The sequence below is a fragment of the Asterias rubens genome, chromosome 8 (assembly GCF_902459465.1).
Source record: "Asterias rubens chromosome 8, eAstRub1.3, whole genome shotgun sequence".
NCBI lineage: Eukaryota > Metazoa > Echinodermata > Asteroidea > Forcipulatida > Asteriidae > Asterias > Asterias rubens.
The window spans coordinates 1,053,014-1,069,573 of record NC_047069.1 but is presented as its reverse complement, the minus strand read 5'-3'; the positions used below and the strand labels follow the sequence as shown (position 1 = coordinate 1,069,573).

At 38.7% G+C, this 16,560-nt stretch overlaps 1 protein-coding gene across 1 annotated transcript in view; it reads left to right on the top strand.

Moving 5' to 3' along the window:
* LOC117293471 (stromal interaction molecule 1-like) overlaps positions 1-16,560 on the top strand; it is a 60,176-nt gene that overhangs the window by 16,260 nt on the left and 27,356 nt on the right. The window contains exons 4-7 of the mRNA XM_033775819.1: positions 1,275-1,389; positions 5,425-5,536; positions 11,330-11,445; positions 12,410-12,584. Of these exons, the coding sequence (XP_033631710.1) occupies positions 1,275-1,389; positions 5,425-5,536; positions 11,330-11,445; positions 12,410-12,584 (518 nt within the window). The remainder of the gene's footprint in view (positions 1-1,274; positions 1,390-5,424; positions 5,537-11,329; positions 11,446-12,409; positions 12,585-16,560) is intronic.

Genomic DNA, 16,560 nt, shown 5'->3' with positions numbered 1-16,560 from the left:
TCAAACGATTTAAACACTTGAAAGAAGGAAACAATATTTAAATTACAGCAGCCGAAGGGACAAAACCAATTCAGAATTTATGGAAATATTTCATAAAATTAATAAAGGTCAAACATAAAAATTATGAGTAAGGATGCATTATGACGCAGAGATTTTATTCATCAAGTTCTCCACTTGGATCGAAATTGCCAAACAATTGAAGCAATTTCAACTTCATTTCAATTTCAATTTCATAGGACAATACTGCTGTTTCAAAACATTTTATTTCTCATGAATTTTCACACACATCAATGGTGCTTACAATGTACAGTACTTGTTCTTAACAGCGCTTCAAGAAATTAGGCTCATTCGGCACTTGGTGCAAAGTACAATGTACAAACTCACTTGTACATTGTCAGTTTCCGCCTCTGAATTCTCTAACTTGCATAGGTAAACTCGAGTACTTGTAAGCCCTCATGATGGCAAAGGGCAAGTGGGGTGAATTAAACACCAGTTGTCAGTTCTGCATATTTCATTCACTGAAATGGCAAGGCCACTTTTCCAAAGTCAACAATGTTAAAGAGCATTTGCAATACATGGTGTAGGAACACCAATGCTGAGACCATCAGGCATAAAGCCTGCATGAAATTTTCAGGGTATGGACCTATACACATTCATAATGTGAAAGTGTGTCCCCACAAAATCAGTTTAAAATCTGTTTTTGCTGATAGATTTACCATGGAGGGAGCCCTTCCTTGATTGTTTTACATACTGTCATGTATTGTATGTACCTGTCTTCCTGCCTAAAATGTTTTTGTACGGAGCCGAGGTTACACTTTCATGAGAATCAGAAGGGTTAAGGGCAACAAGTTCGGTGGATCGAAGCTAAGACCAGGGCATTTGTTGTTGTTTGATTTCAGTCTTGTAGACTATTTACCTGTTTTTAGTGTGAATGAAAATTGTGTGCAATGTGAGACTTTTGAGAAGCTGGTGGCAGCAGAAATACATGTAATGGTTCTTTTATTGCTGTTCTGAGTGTTGCGCACAGTGTTGTACGCGTAGGTCTGAGCAAGTGCACTACTGGCGAGAACTGTGAAAAAGGACTGTTCAAAAGTCTCCCATTGGAGAGTAACAGTGATCAGCCTCATTTTATATTTTTACTGCGACATGTATGTATGTTGTTTTGTATCAAATCTATTCACCTCCTGGAATTATGGGAACAGTTTCCATATCCTGCCACCGCGGTTTATTTTTGTTACTATTTTTACATTTTCTTCAACTCTATTTTTCTGTAGTTCCTGCGAGACGAGCTCCAGTACAAAACGGACTTTGAGCGCCAGCACACTCTCCATGGTGAAGATAAATTCATCAGCGTTGATGACCTGTGGATGTCATGGAAATACTCTGAAGGTTTGTAGAACCCCCCCTCCCCTCCCCCCTGGATACTGTGAGTGTTTTGTTTGTTATGATTTGGGTATGGTGTACTGTTGGATTGATAAATGACACTGCATTTACTCTAGCGGTGTTCCCATTTGACTGTCTATGTAACAGTCGGTGTACTGCAACTTTTCTGTAGAAAGACAAAATTCAATCTAATGGGGATACATGGTAGACTGACATCCCTGTCAACTTACCGCAAACTGATGTAAAAAAATAACAGGTTGAAGGAGGTCGTGGAAGACTACAGTGCCGCCATGGTACATTGTAACTAATCAGGAGCAATAGAAAGTTCAATGGGAACAGCTCTGTGCTGTAAAGCTATTGCGACCACGCATTAAAACTTTGCAAGCATCCTGGAATAAAGTCAACGTGGCAACGCTCGGTAGAATTACACTAAAGCCAGACACGGTAGCTTTCCACGTTGCAGCGGAAAAAAAAAGTCAAATGGGAACACAGCTTAAGAAAGTTGGATTGAGATCCATCATTTTTATCCTGACCACAGATCAAGATCCTGTGCTTCGTTTACACCAGTGATTGATCCAGCTCTGAACCCGCTCATGATCACAGCACAGTCACAAGAACACAAGCAAAAACCCTGCCAAAGGAAAACCACACAATTTTCAGACATATTGTTAACCCTATATCAACCATTAAATTCATTTAAAATACTTTTTGTTGCCCAAGGCGGCCAACTCAAAGGCAAGTGTCCATTGAAGCTTGAAGTGCACTCAACTCACTGGTATCTGAATGGCACACAGAAATATGAGGAACAAGATGCTGTCATGGCTACATAGCTGTGATATACAATTAAGGCCAAGTAAAATAAATAACATGTTGCTCGTCTGGACTTTTAACAATAATTGGTGAGGGAGATTCTTGATATTTTTTATGTTCCAATTTGTTACTTTTTTCACAGCCCGGGCTTTTGCCAACCAAGTTTGAAAAACTATGGAGAGCCATAAATGCAATAAACAGCATGGACTTTTTATATACATTTTATGTGGAGATGATTTTCTGAACTTAAAATAAAAAAAATTTTGTTTGCTGTTTTCTAAATCAGAGCGGGTGGGATGAGCAACATTTGTATTTATTTAATTTCGCCTAATGTGCTGTACAGTGAGTAGTGTACATGACGTCTACTGGGGTACACAATCATGAACGCTGTCTCTATTCACATGAAATAGATTTCCTCTGTCCTTGGTCATGATGGTACTGCATTGCTAGCAGTTAATTAGTGCCAGACAATAAGGATGTTGGTGCTGTTTGTGTGTATTGATGTCTCTATGCAAAACAAAAACCATGCTTTTGAACTTGGACTCGTTAACACTTGAACATTTAATACAATTGTTGTGCAATAACGTTTTGTTATACAGTACCATGGTACTAAGTGCCAGCACAATTACAACCTCATACCCTTGCTCTGCTCATACCCGGGCCTTTTTATAACATCGCACAGGCTGTTGGAAACGACCAACGGTGGGAATGATCAACCTGACATATCCCGGTATACATCACTTTTCATATTACCCTGCCTCGACCCATGTAATGCGTCTTTGTATTGTATCACGTGATTGGTTCTCGACCAATACAATAATAATTTGCAATCTGTTACCGAGGTATAAAAAGTAATTGTAGTGATCATGTGTATAAATTGCTAACATCCTGTACGAATCATTAAGTATGATGTACACTGTACATTGTACATATTATACAATGTGTATATACATGGTATACGACGACATGTACCAGATGTATTCATTGTATGCAATACATCATACATCATCTTCCAGTAGGCGCTAATCCTCCAATCAGATGCTTGAACCCGAGTGTGATAGTAAGCCATACCCTATATGTACTTCCAGTTATTTATTGCACTCTGCGTATTGTGATCACAACGCGTCACGCTCTGCATTCTTTCAAGTGCAAACATTACATTCTAAATTTTGCACGAGCATTGTTTCTTTACAAGGTGCTTTGCGTATACGGGCCCGGGGTTTCAGACGAGAGGACGGAGCCTGGTTTTGAAAAAGGCCTAACGAGAGGCGTATTACACAGTAGGCCTGTCTGAAGGAATGTAACCACTGCACTGCATCCTGTTAACGTTCTTACAGAGTGCCATAACATCCAGGGAAGCACCTTTGCCAGACCAGGCCTGGTACTTAATGGAGGCAACGGAGGCGATTGCCTCTGTTGCCCCATGCCATTGCCTTGGTGCCCTTGAAATGCTCCAGTAGAAATTTACTATTTCCTCATAGGGTGCCCTTTGCCAAATAAAAAATGCCTTGGTGCCCTTGTCCTTTCAAAAACAATACATACAGGCCTGCTAGACAGTGACAAAGTGTTCTGATGACGTCTGTAAATCGACACTGTGCAGTCGTTTTTGGGAGACTTTGTAAGTCCCGGATCATGCCAATGAAACATATTATTTGGAAGTGTCGTGGCCGAGCGGTTAAGATCACCGAATTCAAACTCTGGTGTTTCTGATCATCAGAGTGTGGGTTTGAATCGCCAGCCGTGACACTTGTGTCTTTAAGCAAGACACTTAACCATTGCTTCGTCCTTCGGCCGTTGGCCCCATTTGTTGTGTAACGCGTGTAAAAGAATCCAGTGCACTTTTATCAAAAAGAGAAGGGGTTCGCCCCAGTGTTCCTGGCCGTGGCTGCTGTATGCGCCGTAGCACCTTGTAAACCCTTTATAAGGTGCTAAATAATTGGGTCTTAGAATTCATTACTGCAGTTTTAATTGTGCTTTATTTTACTTGCATTACCATTTTTATTAACTATTTCGTAGTAAATGTTTTGTATGTCCGTCTGATGTCTAATAAGTTTATGTCCACTCCTTTTGTTTGTCTGTTTTTTTATTTCATTGTTTTGTTTTGTTGTGTTTTGTCTTTAGTATTTTGTCTTCCTTTTTCAGTATTGTTTATAATTTAAATATATTTTTTGTTGTGTTTAAGGCATTCCGTTTATAAGCTACGGCTTCTTGTGTAATGCAACACTTAGTAGTCTTGTAAATATTAATTTGTTTTCTCAAGTGCTTATCCATGTGGAAATAAATGTTTTTGAAATGAAATGAAAAAGCCCTGATCATTGATAAAAACAAAAGTGGACAAGGGTAGACACACATGACGTTAATCAAAACATTTCCTTGATAAAAGAGAGAGAGGCCCCGAAGGCAGTACATGTATGAACTTCCCGCTGCATCAATGAGTTCTTTGAATATCAATCCAATACTATGCATGAATGCTCTTTTTACTGATTGAAACGTCAGTATTGTTTTCATGGCAACAGCGCAATTTAGTGAGGATGTGTGCCGTGACTTCAACCACGAAATATACAATGAGGTTGTTTTTCTGATGCTTGCTTTAAAAATTAGAGTGGTTGTGTTGAAATGGTTGTGTAGTGGGTTACCATGTTAAAGGCACTGCCGTCGATTTCAACAAACTCTAACTTTGAAATAATCTTTGGACTTAGGACAAGTCCCAGCCTTGCACTAGAACATGCAAACCTTAAGATTAATCCTAAGTTTGGACTAGTTACCCGTCCTAAATCGAGATAGGATTAATCCTAGCGTTTCGTGAAATCGGCTGCCTGACATGTTTGGTAATTGTCAAAGACCAGAATTCTCACTTGGTGTATCTCAACGTTATGCATTAAATAACAAACCTGTGAAAATGTAGACTCAATTGGTTATCAAAGTTTCAAGAGAATAATGAAAGAAAAACACTTTTGTTGCACAACTGTGTGTGCTTTCAGATGCATAGTAAAAGGCTTCATGCCTGAAGTCTTTTAATATTTGAGTGAGAAATTACCTCTTTCTCGAAAAACTCTGTTACTTCAGAGGGAGCCGTTTCTCACAATGTTTTATACTATTAACAGCTTTCTATTGCTTGTTACCAAGTAAGTTGTTTAATGCTAACGATTTCTTTGAGTAATTACCAATAGTGTCCAGTGCCTTTAAGAGTCTAGACTTAATATTAGTGATGTCTTCTTTTTGTATTGACAGTTTACAACTGGACTGTGGAGCAGACAGTGGCCTGGCTGACAGACTTTGTGGATCTACCTCAGTATGCGGACACCTTCAAGAAGAATGCCATCGAGGGCTCAGCAATCCCAAGGTGAGAGCTGGATATCAGCTGGGATTGATCAGCAAATCCTTGGTCTTTAAGCAGAAAATATTGCTTCATAATTTCTGCTAAGCATAAAATATTGTACCCTACTTGTTTTTGTTCTTTAATCGTTGTGCTTTGTTTATTGTGCTATTTTTGTCTCTGCCTGTTGTGTGATGTTTGTGGTGATTTTTAGAACTTTTTGGAGATCATTACAGTTTTCTTATGTCTTATGTCTTCTCGGGTGGATTTCACAAAGAGTTAGGAATAGTCTTATCTCGAGTTAGGACCAGTTACTCGTCCTAACTTAGGACTATCCATGCAATTTGTATATCTCCTAGGACTAGCCTAACTCTTTGTGAAATCGACCCCTGATCACTGTAGCAGGATACCTTGGTCTTGCTTTAAGCAGAAAATATTGCTTTATATTTTCTGCTAAGCATAAGTAGGATACATGTCACTTTTGCAGGATACCTTGGTCTTGCTTTAAAGGCAGTGGACACTATTGGCAGTTACTCAAAATAGTTATTAGCATAAAACCTTTCTAGGTAACAAGTAATGGGGGAGAGGTTGGTGGTATAAAACATTGTGAGAAACGGCTCCCTCTGAAGTATTGTAGTTTCGAGAAAGAAGCAACTTTCCACGAATTTGATTTCAAGACCTCAGATTTAGAATTTTGAGGTCTTGAAATCAAGCATCTGAAAGCACACAACTTCATGTGGCAAGGGTGTTTTTTCTTTCATTATTATTTCGCAATTTCGACGACCGATTGAGCTCGAATTTTCACAGGTTTTGTTATTTTACGCATATGTTGAGATACACCAAGCGAGAAGACTGGTCTTCGACAATTACCAATAGTGTCCAGTGTCTTCCAGCAGAAATTATTACATCATAATTTTTGCTAAGCATAAGTACAAGTAGGATACCTGTCACTTTTGCAGGATACCTTGGTCTTGCTTTAAGCAAAAAATATTGCTTTTTAATTTGTGCTTAGCATAAATAAGTAGGATTCTTGTCACTTTTGCAGGATACCTTGGTCTTTCTTTAAGCAAAAAATATTGCTTTTTAATTTGTGCTTAGCATAAATAAGTAGGATTCCTGTCACAGATGTTGTCACGAAGATAAACACAACTTTTACTACTCATAATTAAACATACTCTGATTAAAATAACAACATATTTGGAAAAATATCAACGTTTTATTGGCAAACAGTTTCCAAAACAGATTTAATAAATAGTATAACCTCATGAACAGTATTCTCCAAACATGAAAGTTTGGCTGCAATGGCTAAATTTGCCCTTTAAAGTAAACAGTGACGAATTCTTTCACCTTGTGAAATGAAGGTAGGCATTTAAGTTTGCGTCGGGAATAGAGAATATTAATTTTGGTTGTTACCCATACACCGACGTGTGTTAGCACTGTATACTCAGTACTCCCCCCCCCCCCCCCCCCCCCGAGTCCTGTGAAAAAATATCACAGGCATATTACACGGGTGGGATTCAAACCCACGACCCTTGCAATTCTAGAGCCGTGTCTTACCAACTAGACTACCGAGATTGCCCGGTAGCTAGAGGCAGTTCAAATCCTATGTTTTAGCAGCAACGATTTATGTTAAATTTGCATCGGTGTAACGAAATTATTTTTGGTTGTTACCCATACACCGATGTGTGTTAGCACTGTATACTCAGTACTGAGAAGTGAGGCATGGTGGGTGGAAATCGCATCCTGTGCATTAGTCGATACATGAGGAAAACCCTGTACATTATAGTCTTTGCAGCAGCTGAGGCAGATTGATGTTCAATATACTTGATATGAAGGTTAGGCCTAATAGAGTGCCTAATACGCCTCAGCTTCCATCGCTTCTTCTCATCCATCAAACCCCTTCACAACATCATTGACTAATGAATCTCTTTAGAGTACGACAAGCCTCTATCCTATACTGTACCTCCATTAGCTCTTAAAAGCATCGATCTGAAGGTTTTTATTGTTACAAATGTGGGGGGCACCATTGGAAATGTCAGGTCCGCATTTGCTTTTTGACAGGGTGTCTAAAATGCATTATGCGCATATATACAGCCAGGCCTGTGCAAATATTCACTGACATCCGTCATGTTATGTGCATGCACATTTATCGGTACAGTACATCATGCCTTGAACTTCACTCTGGAAGGGGCACAGTATTTTCCTTCTGGTAAGGGGCGCCTCTTTGAGAAAAATGTCAATTTGTAGTGGAACTTTGCAAAGGGCACCGCAGCAGAAGCACTGGGCACTATGGCATTTACTGTGGGTGCCATGGGTTATTTAAAAGGCCAGCAGCCAATTTCACAAAACTTTACGCAACTTCGTAAGTCCACTTGCGCAACATCATGTTATGTGCATGCACATTTACCAGTAATAATAATAAGCTAATAAGCTAGCATTTATATATAGTACAGTTTATCATGCCTTAAACTTCACCTCTTGAAGGAGCACAGTAATTTCCCTCTGTGGTAAGGGGCACCTTGAATGAGGAAAATGTACATTTGTACTCGAAACTTGCACAGGGCACCACAGCAAAAGCACTGGGCATCACGGCAACTGCTGTGGGTGCTGTGGGTTATTTCGAGGCCTGGGTACAAATCGTTATTACCATTTTTGATTACCAAGTCTTGCTGTCGTCCATCAAACCCCTTATCAACAGCATTGACTGATGAATCTCTTAGAACGATGACAAGCCTACAAGTGTATGATATGGCACTACCATATTCTGTGCTTCAATTAACTCTTAAAAGCATTGATCTAACAGTTTAAATGTAAACAAAATTGGGCGGCACCGTTGGAAATGTCAGCCCTCTACATGTACATTGGCTTTTTGACAGGGTTTCTGACAGGGTTTCTGCAACGCATACAACCAAGCGAAGTGCAAACATTTCCTGACATACATTTATGTGCATGATGAATCAATTTGGCAGTCTTACTTACTATAGAAAGCCACTACTAATGCATTGATCCTAAATGGTTTGATTCGCTAAGGGTTTCACCCAGTAGACTTCATGGGTTAGTGGGAAATTTTGGCTTGTGCGCGTGCGTATTTCATGTTACTAGGCATTCTGCGCTTACAAGGCTAGCGCAGAAAGTGCATAATTGTGATCGAAAGCGCAGAATTTGGCGGTTAACAGAGCCATGAAATAAAGTGTAGAGGCGTTTTTTTTTGGGGTTTTTTGTTTTTTTTTGGGGGGGGGGGGGGTCTAGCGGCTGAAATCTTAATTGGGAGGGAGGGGGTGGGGGAGAGGGAAGTTAGAATTTCAGTGAGCACGAGTACAAATGGAATATATCCAGGTGCTAAAGCACTTGACTTTCCCTAATCAATCAGAAGATTGTGATTGCATTTGATAAAAGCAACCACATTGTTTGATGGGAAGTACCAGAAGTACTTATGATTGTAAATGAAAGGCTGAACACCTGTTTGTTGAGTGATAAACGTTGTGCTTGATGACTTGACAAATCAACCCATCAGTACTTAAACAGTCCGGATATTGAATCTTACACTTGACACAATACGCTACGATTTGAGCAAAAGAGTTGCAGGGTGTCTTTTGAAGGTTTATTTTTTATTTGTTTATATGAACAGGACTGCCATTGGCAACCATACCTTGTTTCTCTCTGATCAGTTAATATCAATGAGGAGCTCTTGGGCGATATCACGATATTATCGAATATTGCAATACTAATTTGGAAACGATTTTGATATCGGATCGGTTTGGTTTTAATCGATATATCGCAATATGATATCAATTAAGTATCATAATATCGTGATGTATTTCCTAGCTGAGAAATCTTGCACCCCATAGGTTTGGGGTAAAACCAGAAGTATAGGTCATTAGAACTCTCTAATGCTATGACTGTGTCTTCTACAACTTTCACTGGGAGTTTGAAGACTGATGTGAAATTAAATTAATCGCGATTATATCGAATATCGTGATATATTATCGGCGATATATCGTGAATAAAATAAATCGATATCGTCCAAGCCTCTTGTTTTTCAATTGACATCTAGTTTAGATACCCTTTATCTTCTTTCGATTGAAAGCCACTTAATGAACACATGTCCACGTCATCGAGGTCTCTGAGTCTTTGATTGCCTTTATGGTGGTCTGAATGATGTGGGTCATGAATGATGTCGGTAATGTTTGGAGGCTGCCACACTCACACAAATTTGAGCTGGTAGCTCCGTTGCTGTGGAGGAACGAGGCCTAATGTATTCAAAATAAGAGGGGTTGGCAGGTGATGCTGCATGCTCTTAAAGCCATTATACACTTTCGGTAAACAGTATTGTTCAAACCCCACACTTGTGTATCACAACTTATATATAAAATAACAAACCTGTGAAAATTTAGGCTCAATCGGTCATCGGAGTCGGGAGAAAATAACGGGGAAACACACTCTTGTTTCCGCGCGTTTCGCCTTGTCATGACATGTGTTTAAAAAAAATTGTAATTCTTGCTATCGAGAATTGATATTGTTTTAATGTTTTCTCAAAAAGTAAAGCATTTCATGGAACAATATTTCAAGAGAAGTTTTTCACCATTACCTTCTGTAAACCCTGTAAATTATTTGTAAATCTGTGAACTTTTTTTTTTCCTGTACCAAAAGTGTATCTAGGGGTATGGTGCAAGGTGGCATATGTGTTAGCTTTGTAAGACAAATCTCACCTTTCGAGTTACCAAGAAGCTGCTAATTTCATCTCATGAATATTTGATTAGCAACCTTGCATCTTTATTAGCACTGGTGGTTGGGATGTAACAAAGTGTGTTGATAGTCTGTTATTCTCATGAAATAATCCATCATTACTTACATAAAAATTAATAATATTGATAAAAACCAGAGTTTGAATTCGGTGCTCCTAATGGCTCGGAATGAGGTAGCCTATTATTGTTCAATTGAAAAACACAAGAACACTGGGCTTGTCCAGTCATAAATTTACTGGCCCAACGCTAAAATCACTGGCCTCGGGCCTGCAGTCCGGTGTTAAAGGAACATTACAGAATTGGTTTTTACTAACAAAACAGTTGCTAGCAGTGTAAGCACTTTATGTAATCCACCATGTACATAAACTAACAAACCTGTAGAAGTTTGAGATAGACAAGCCATCTGGGTCACGAGAGAATAGTGAAAAACAGATTACAAATTTTGCATTGCATCGATGCAAAAAACAAATGAATAAAACGCTCACTGAGCGATAAACTCCAAATGCGAAATTAGATTATTTATTTCTCTTCAACTATGACATTTCAGACAGAAATATTTCAAGGGATGTTTTCTACTATCATCCTCATTTGACCGTGTAAGTTTTATGTAAATCTGTGATCTTCACGTTTTTTGTTTCTTACCAATTCTGTAACGTTCCTTTAATTTGGCCCTGGCCCAATATCGTAAATTTCATTCCTGATTAAACTACAAAGCCAGGGAAAAGCCATAAAAAACTACTGTTGTTGTTGGAGGCCTTTGATCTAAAATGTCTGGTGCATTTGAGGCATCTTTATTTGTCTGTGTATAAGATTATATTATAAAGCCATTTAATATTTAAAAATCTATATATACATGTATTTGTGCAGGGCAGGAATTTTTTATACCATTTTTGTTATTTGATAAAACTTTAGTTCAGGGATTATAGCAATAAAAAGAGAATAACTTAGAATTATAAAGAAATTGCATTAACTTGAAAGTTTGATTCTGAAAATGAGCACATACATCCAATACCATATCTTTGTTAACAAGCCGGTGTTTGCCTAATAATGTACTCTTTTTATTTAATCCATCCAGGCTGGCTATCAACAGTGCCCAGTTCCTGACCTCCATTCTAGGAATCATAGACCCCATACACAGACAGAAGATCTCCCTTAAAGCAATGGATGTTGTTCTATTCGGCCCGCCAAAACGTAAGTTATTGTGCTTTTGTACCTAACCTTTAGCTAGCCTGTTAATTTATCTGTCGACGAATGCAAGATCGCACAATTTATGTGAAATATTTCTGAAAAGGTTGTAAATTTGATCGGTATGAGCCCTTGCTTGCCTATTGTCCTACACAGCTAGCTTTCTTATGATATTTATTTATGACAGTTATTTATCTTATGATATTTATTTACTATATTGTGCAGTTTCGCATTATTGGATCAACTCTGAAATAATCCTTATGTGCTTTCTGAATCCCATTCAGAAATGACAAAAACAAAGTGCAGTTTATAACGACATCAATGCGCTTTAAATTCGTGCCCAGGTCTATGGGCCAAATAAAATATCTGTAGTCCTTCTTAGCTCCCTAGGGAGTATAAACCCCCAGGCTTTCGTGACACTCCAAAAGTTTTTTTAAACAGGTAAACAGCTACAGGTTCTCATTTATACCACTGTGTGAAACTGTTCGAAAAATCGTTCAGTTCTAAACCAACGATACATACTATCTGTTTTAAAGACACTGGACACTATTGGTAATTGTCAAAGACTAGTCTTCACAGTTGGTGTATCTCAACATATGCATAAAAGAACAAACCTGTGTAAATTTGAGCTCAATCAGTCCTCGAAGTTGCGAGATACTAATGAAAGAAAAAACACCCTTGTCGCACCATGGCCACACGAGGTTGTGTGCTTTCAGATGCTTGATTTTGAGACCTCAAATTCTAAATCTGAGGTCTTGAAATCAAATTTGTGGAAAATTACTTCTTTCTTGAAAACTTTGTCACTTCAGATGGAGCTGTTTCTCACAATGTTTTATACTATCAACCTCTCCCCATTACTCGTAATCATCAAAGTTTTTATGCTAATAATTATTTTGAGTAATTACCAATAGTGTCCACTGCCTTTAAGCTTATATTTGAAATGTTTTTTTCTTGTGTGAATTCATTGCAGCTACCCATAGCTACCTGAAAGACACCACACTATTAGTCTCACTAGTGGTAGCCATCGGTGGATGTTGGTTTGCTTACGTCCAGCACCGCTACTCAAAGCAACATATCAAACAGATGCTACAAGACATGGAAGGACTCCAGAAAGCTGAAGATGCTCTCAGCGAAGTCCAAGAAAAGTAAGATTTTCTGTAAATGGTGGCTTTCAGTTACGTGTTGTGTTCACCAAGGCCCAATTTCATGAAGCCTGTAAGCACAAAAACTTGCTAAGCACAGATAAGTATTGCTTAATAGGAACAGTTTACCAGCCAAAGTTACAATAAGTCTACATTGTTTTGACTGGTGCCCCCCTCAATTTTTGCTTAGCAAAGAAATTTGTCAAGCAGTATTTCCTGCTTAACAGCTTTATGAAATTGGGCCATTTCATTCCCCATTTTAACCCTGCTGTAAACTACTTCGCGTTGGATGACATGTTCATCCAGAATTTTATTTTGGACAGACTTTTTATGGCAGATGTTTTTTATTGCTTGGAACAACTTCGGATTTCCTTTAATATTTTTGCTGGTAGTCAGATGGCTTACATTATTTATCCACCAATTTCATAAAACATAAAAGCACATAAACTTGCTTAGCACAGACATGACAGAGAAAAAAAATTGCTTAAAAACATAAGGCTATTCCTAAATTAAAGGGAAGGTACACGTTTGGTAGTTACTCAAAAGAATTATTAACATTAAAAAGTGACTTGGTAACGAGCATTGGAGAGTTGTTGATAGTATAAAACATTGTGAGAAACGACTCCCTCTGAAATAATTTAGTTTTTGAAAAAGAGGTAATTTCTCACTAAAATACCAAAAAGACTTCTAGCTAGAAATCTTTTATTTTTATCTGAAAGCCTACAAATTCGTCCAACAAGGGTGCTTTTTCTTTCATCATTTTCTCGCAACTTTGATGACCAATTGAGCCCAAATTTGTACAGGCGTGTTACTTTATGGTTATGATGGGATACACCAAGTGAGAAGACTGGTCTTTGACAATTACCAAACTTGCACTCCCTTTAAGACGAGTAGTTAGGACAAGTTACTCTTCCTAACTCGAGATAAGACCAGTCCCTGATCATTTTGTATGACCGTCTCTTAAACTCATTCTACATGTAACTACTCTGTAAGGGTAAGCGTGAAGCATAATTTGCTCTGGTGTCTTAAAAAAGAATCCTCTCCATGTTTGTGTGTACATCTTAGTACTCATGTACATACCTGTACCTGAACATACAATGTACATACCTGTACCTGAACATACAATGTACATACCTGTACCTGAACATACAATGTACATACCTGTACCTGAACATACATGTAGGCATCCAGAAACGTTTCAACTATGTTCTTGGAATTATTGATTTGTTAAGTTGTTGTGTCTTCTCTGCCTCTCCTTAGAAAATAATCCTCCCCTCCCATTGATTTCCCTATGATGTACACTAACATGTACTATATACATCTGCATAGTGTACATCTCAGAGAATTTCCTTAATTAAGTTGTCATGCATACACAATGTAGTTGGTGTCAAGTGTACATAAATGTGTGTATCATACATTTGAGAAGCGTGCTACTTGTACATGTTTTGTTCACCATGACTTTTTCTATTCAAAATATGCATTAATATATTTTTAGGTTACCTTGATCCATAGAGTTATATGTAAGAACTATAGAGCGCACTGGCCTATATACGCGACCCGACATGCGCGCAGGCGGCCATTTTCTAAGTTGACAATAGAGGCATCGCACAGCGTGTGTTTGTGCAGCCATTTTGTAAGTTGACACAACAGCATCGCGTATAGCATTCAATAAACACACACTCCAACGTGTACTTCATATTCAACGCGCGTACAGAATGGTGCGCGTGTCTCCTTGCTGTCCCGTCGCATTTGTGCAAGAAGCATCACCAGTGCGCCCTCTAGTTCTTATATATAACTCTATGCCTTTATCATACTTCCACTAACTTGGTCATGATCCCTGTCTACAAAAGCTATGCTGAACCCAAATTGTTAAATAGCACAAAATACACCAGACTTGCCCCTTCCAGCCTCGGTTTGGTTGCTTCAACAATGTCAACAATATTCCCAGTATTGTACAATCTCGTCGCGCCAATTTTTGTTCTTTTGCTCGTTCGTAACCACCTTGAAAGTGTGACTTCAAAATATCCAAATTTATTGGATATTTAAGTTCAAGTCCTATGGATATCTTTTCTGTAATATGAGACTACGCAGAACGCGCTATCAAAAGATGGATCAATCTGTCTATGCAGTTTAGGGTGACCACATAAAACATAATTAGTTTGAAATGTACTGTGCAAATTCACGCATTTTTACACGTGCGTACTAAGCGCCCGGCAAGCACCTTACAAGTTACTTTTGGTCAGCGAATCAGCATTGGTTTTTAGTGTTTCCCTCTCATGGTGGCGAGGCTGTCTTTAGTGGGATCAAAACAAGATGTCTGTTCCATGATCAATGTCTTTATTGACAAGATGATGTTTACACAGATGTAGTCTGTGCAGATATGTTCACTGCAAGTTCTGCATGCATTGGGGCCTAACAGCTTTACAAAAGAGCCGTAGATACTGTACAAATATTGACTGCTCTGTGGTTGAAACTACATTCCGACTCAAAGTTATCCTCAGCGCAATCTATTTTCCTGAGGCGAATAAACCAGCACCGGGGATTAACCGAGGGATGCGTAGTTTTAACCTTAGCATGAGTAAAAGCAATCAACTTTGAACTTTCAAGAAGCTGCTGTTGCTATGAGTATAGTACATTGGTTGCAATGGGATAGTACATGTACATTGGATGTTACGGGTATAGTATACAAATATTGACTGCTTCGAGTGCTATGGTTAAAACTATGACTCCCGAGGTGATCCCCGGAGCGTTCTATTTTCCCAAGGCGAAGCCGAGAGAAAATAGAATGCTACGGGGATCACCGAGGGAGTCATAGTTCTAACCATTGCACGAGTAAAAGCAGTCAATATTTGTTTGATAACGCCCCAAACATTTCTAAATACTGTACTATTAAGTTACAGACCTGAATGCTACAATCCACGGACGACGCGAATACAGTTTGCAAAACTTTTACTGTGCTGCATGTAGTGTCATGTAATCTGAAATGGTTACAGACTATTAATTTATCATCCTTGTACACGCAACGGACGTCTGGGTACTGCACGCCATGTGATAGTCTTCGGACTAGCGCACGGCAAACCGATGCACTATCATAGGGCCGTCGTCTAGTAAAACTAAGACATATCATGTGACGCGCTCTAAAAAAACAACAATGAAAAGGCAGAATATTGGTAAGGGGTGTTATAAACTGTATTGAATAACCCGTTTTTGCTATAAAAGTCGCCATCTTGTAGGGCAAACCGTATGGCCGTCTAAAGGTGTACGTCAATGAAGCACACAGCAAACAGCATTCCTTGTTCGATTTCTATGGCACATGCGCGCACACACCCACGCGCACAGACGCCATGTTGTAGGGCAGATATTTGAACGGTGGCGTCATATTCAATACGGTCTATAGTGCATTGGTCACTGCATGTAAAATGCATCGCGCCCACATGGCTTTTTAATTAATGTAAGACAAATCATGTGACATGCTCTAAACCAATCAAATGGCAGGGTTGTTGTAATTCCTTTATTGACTAACTGGGATATACACGTAGAACCCACCACTAACAACATTTTAGCTACATTTTACAACACTGTTCATAACCAACACAAAGTAAAAATTGAAACAAATTTTGGGTTTTCAAGACCTTTTGGACTTCTTAAAAGTTAATGATTTTGTTTTCTTCACAAGTTAAAGCAGTGTCAGCTGGGACCAAACACTGCTCAATTTTAGAAAGCACTAGAGTCATCTGAAGATGAATTGCCATCTTGATTTGTATATTGAAACCACACTTTGCTTGGCAATTTAGATTGATGATACATTGATATACAGTTAAGATCAATCTTAACTCTTTGTGAAATCAGCCCCAGGTCCCATAATGCACAGAAGACTTGCACCGTCTAGTGCACTGCTTCAAAGCAAATCTTCATATTGACGTCATGATTTGTTTCACAAAAGCACTCTCAAGTACATGTGTCGATCAATTATCAGCGC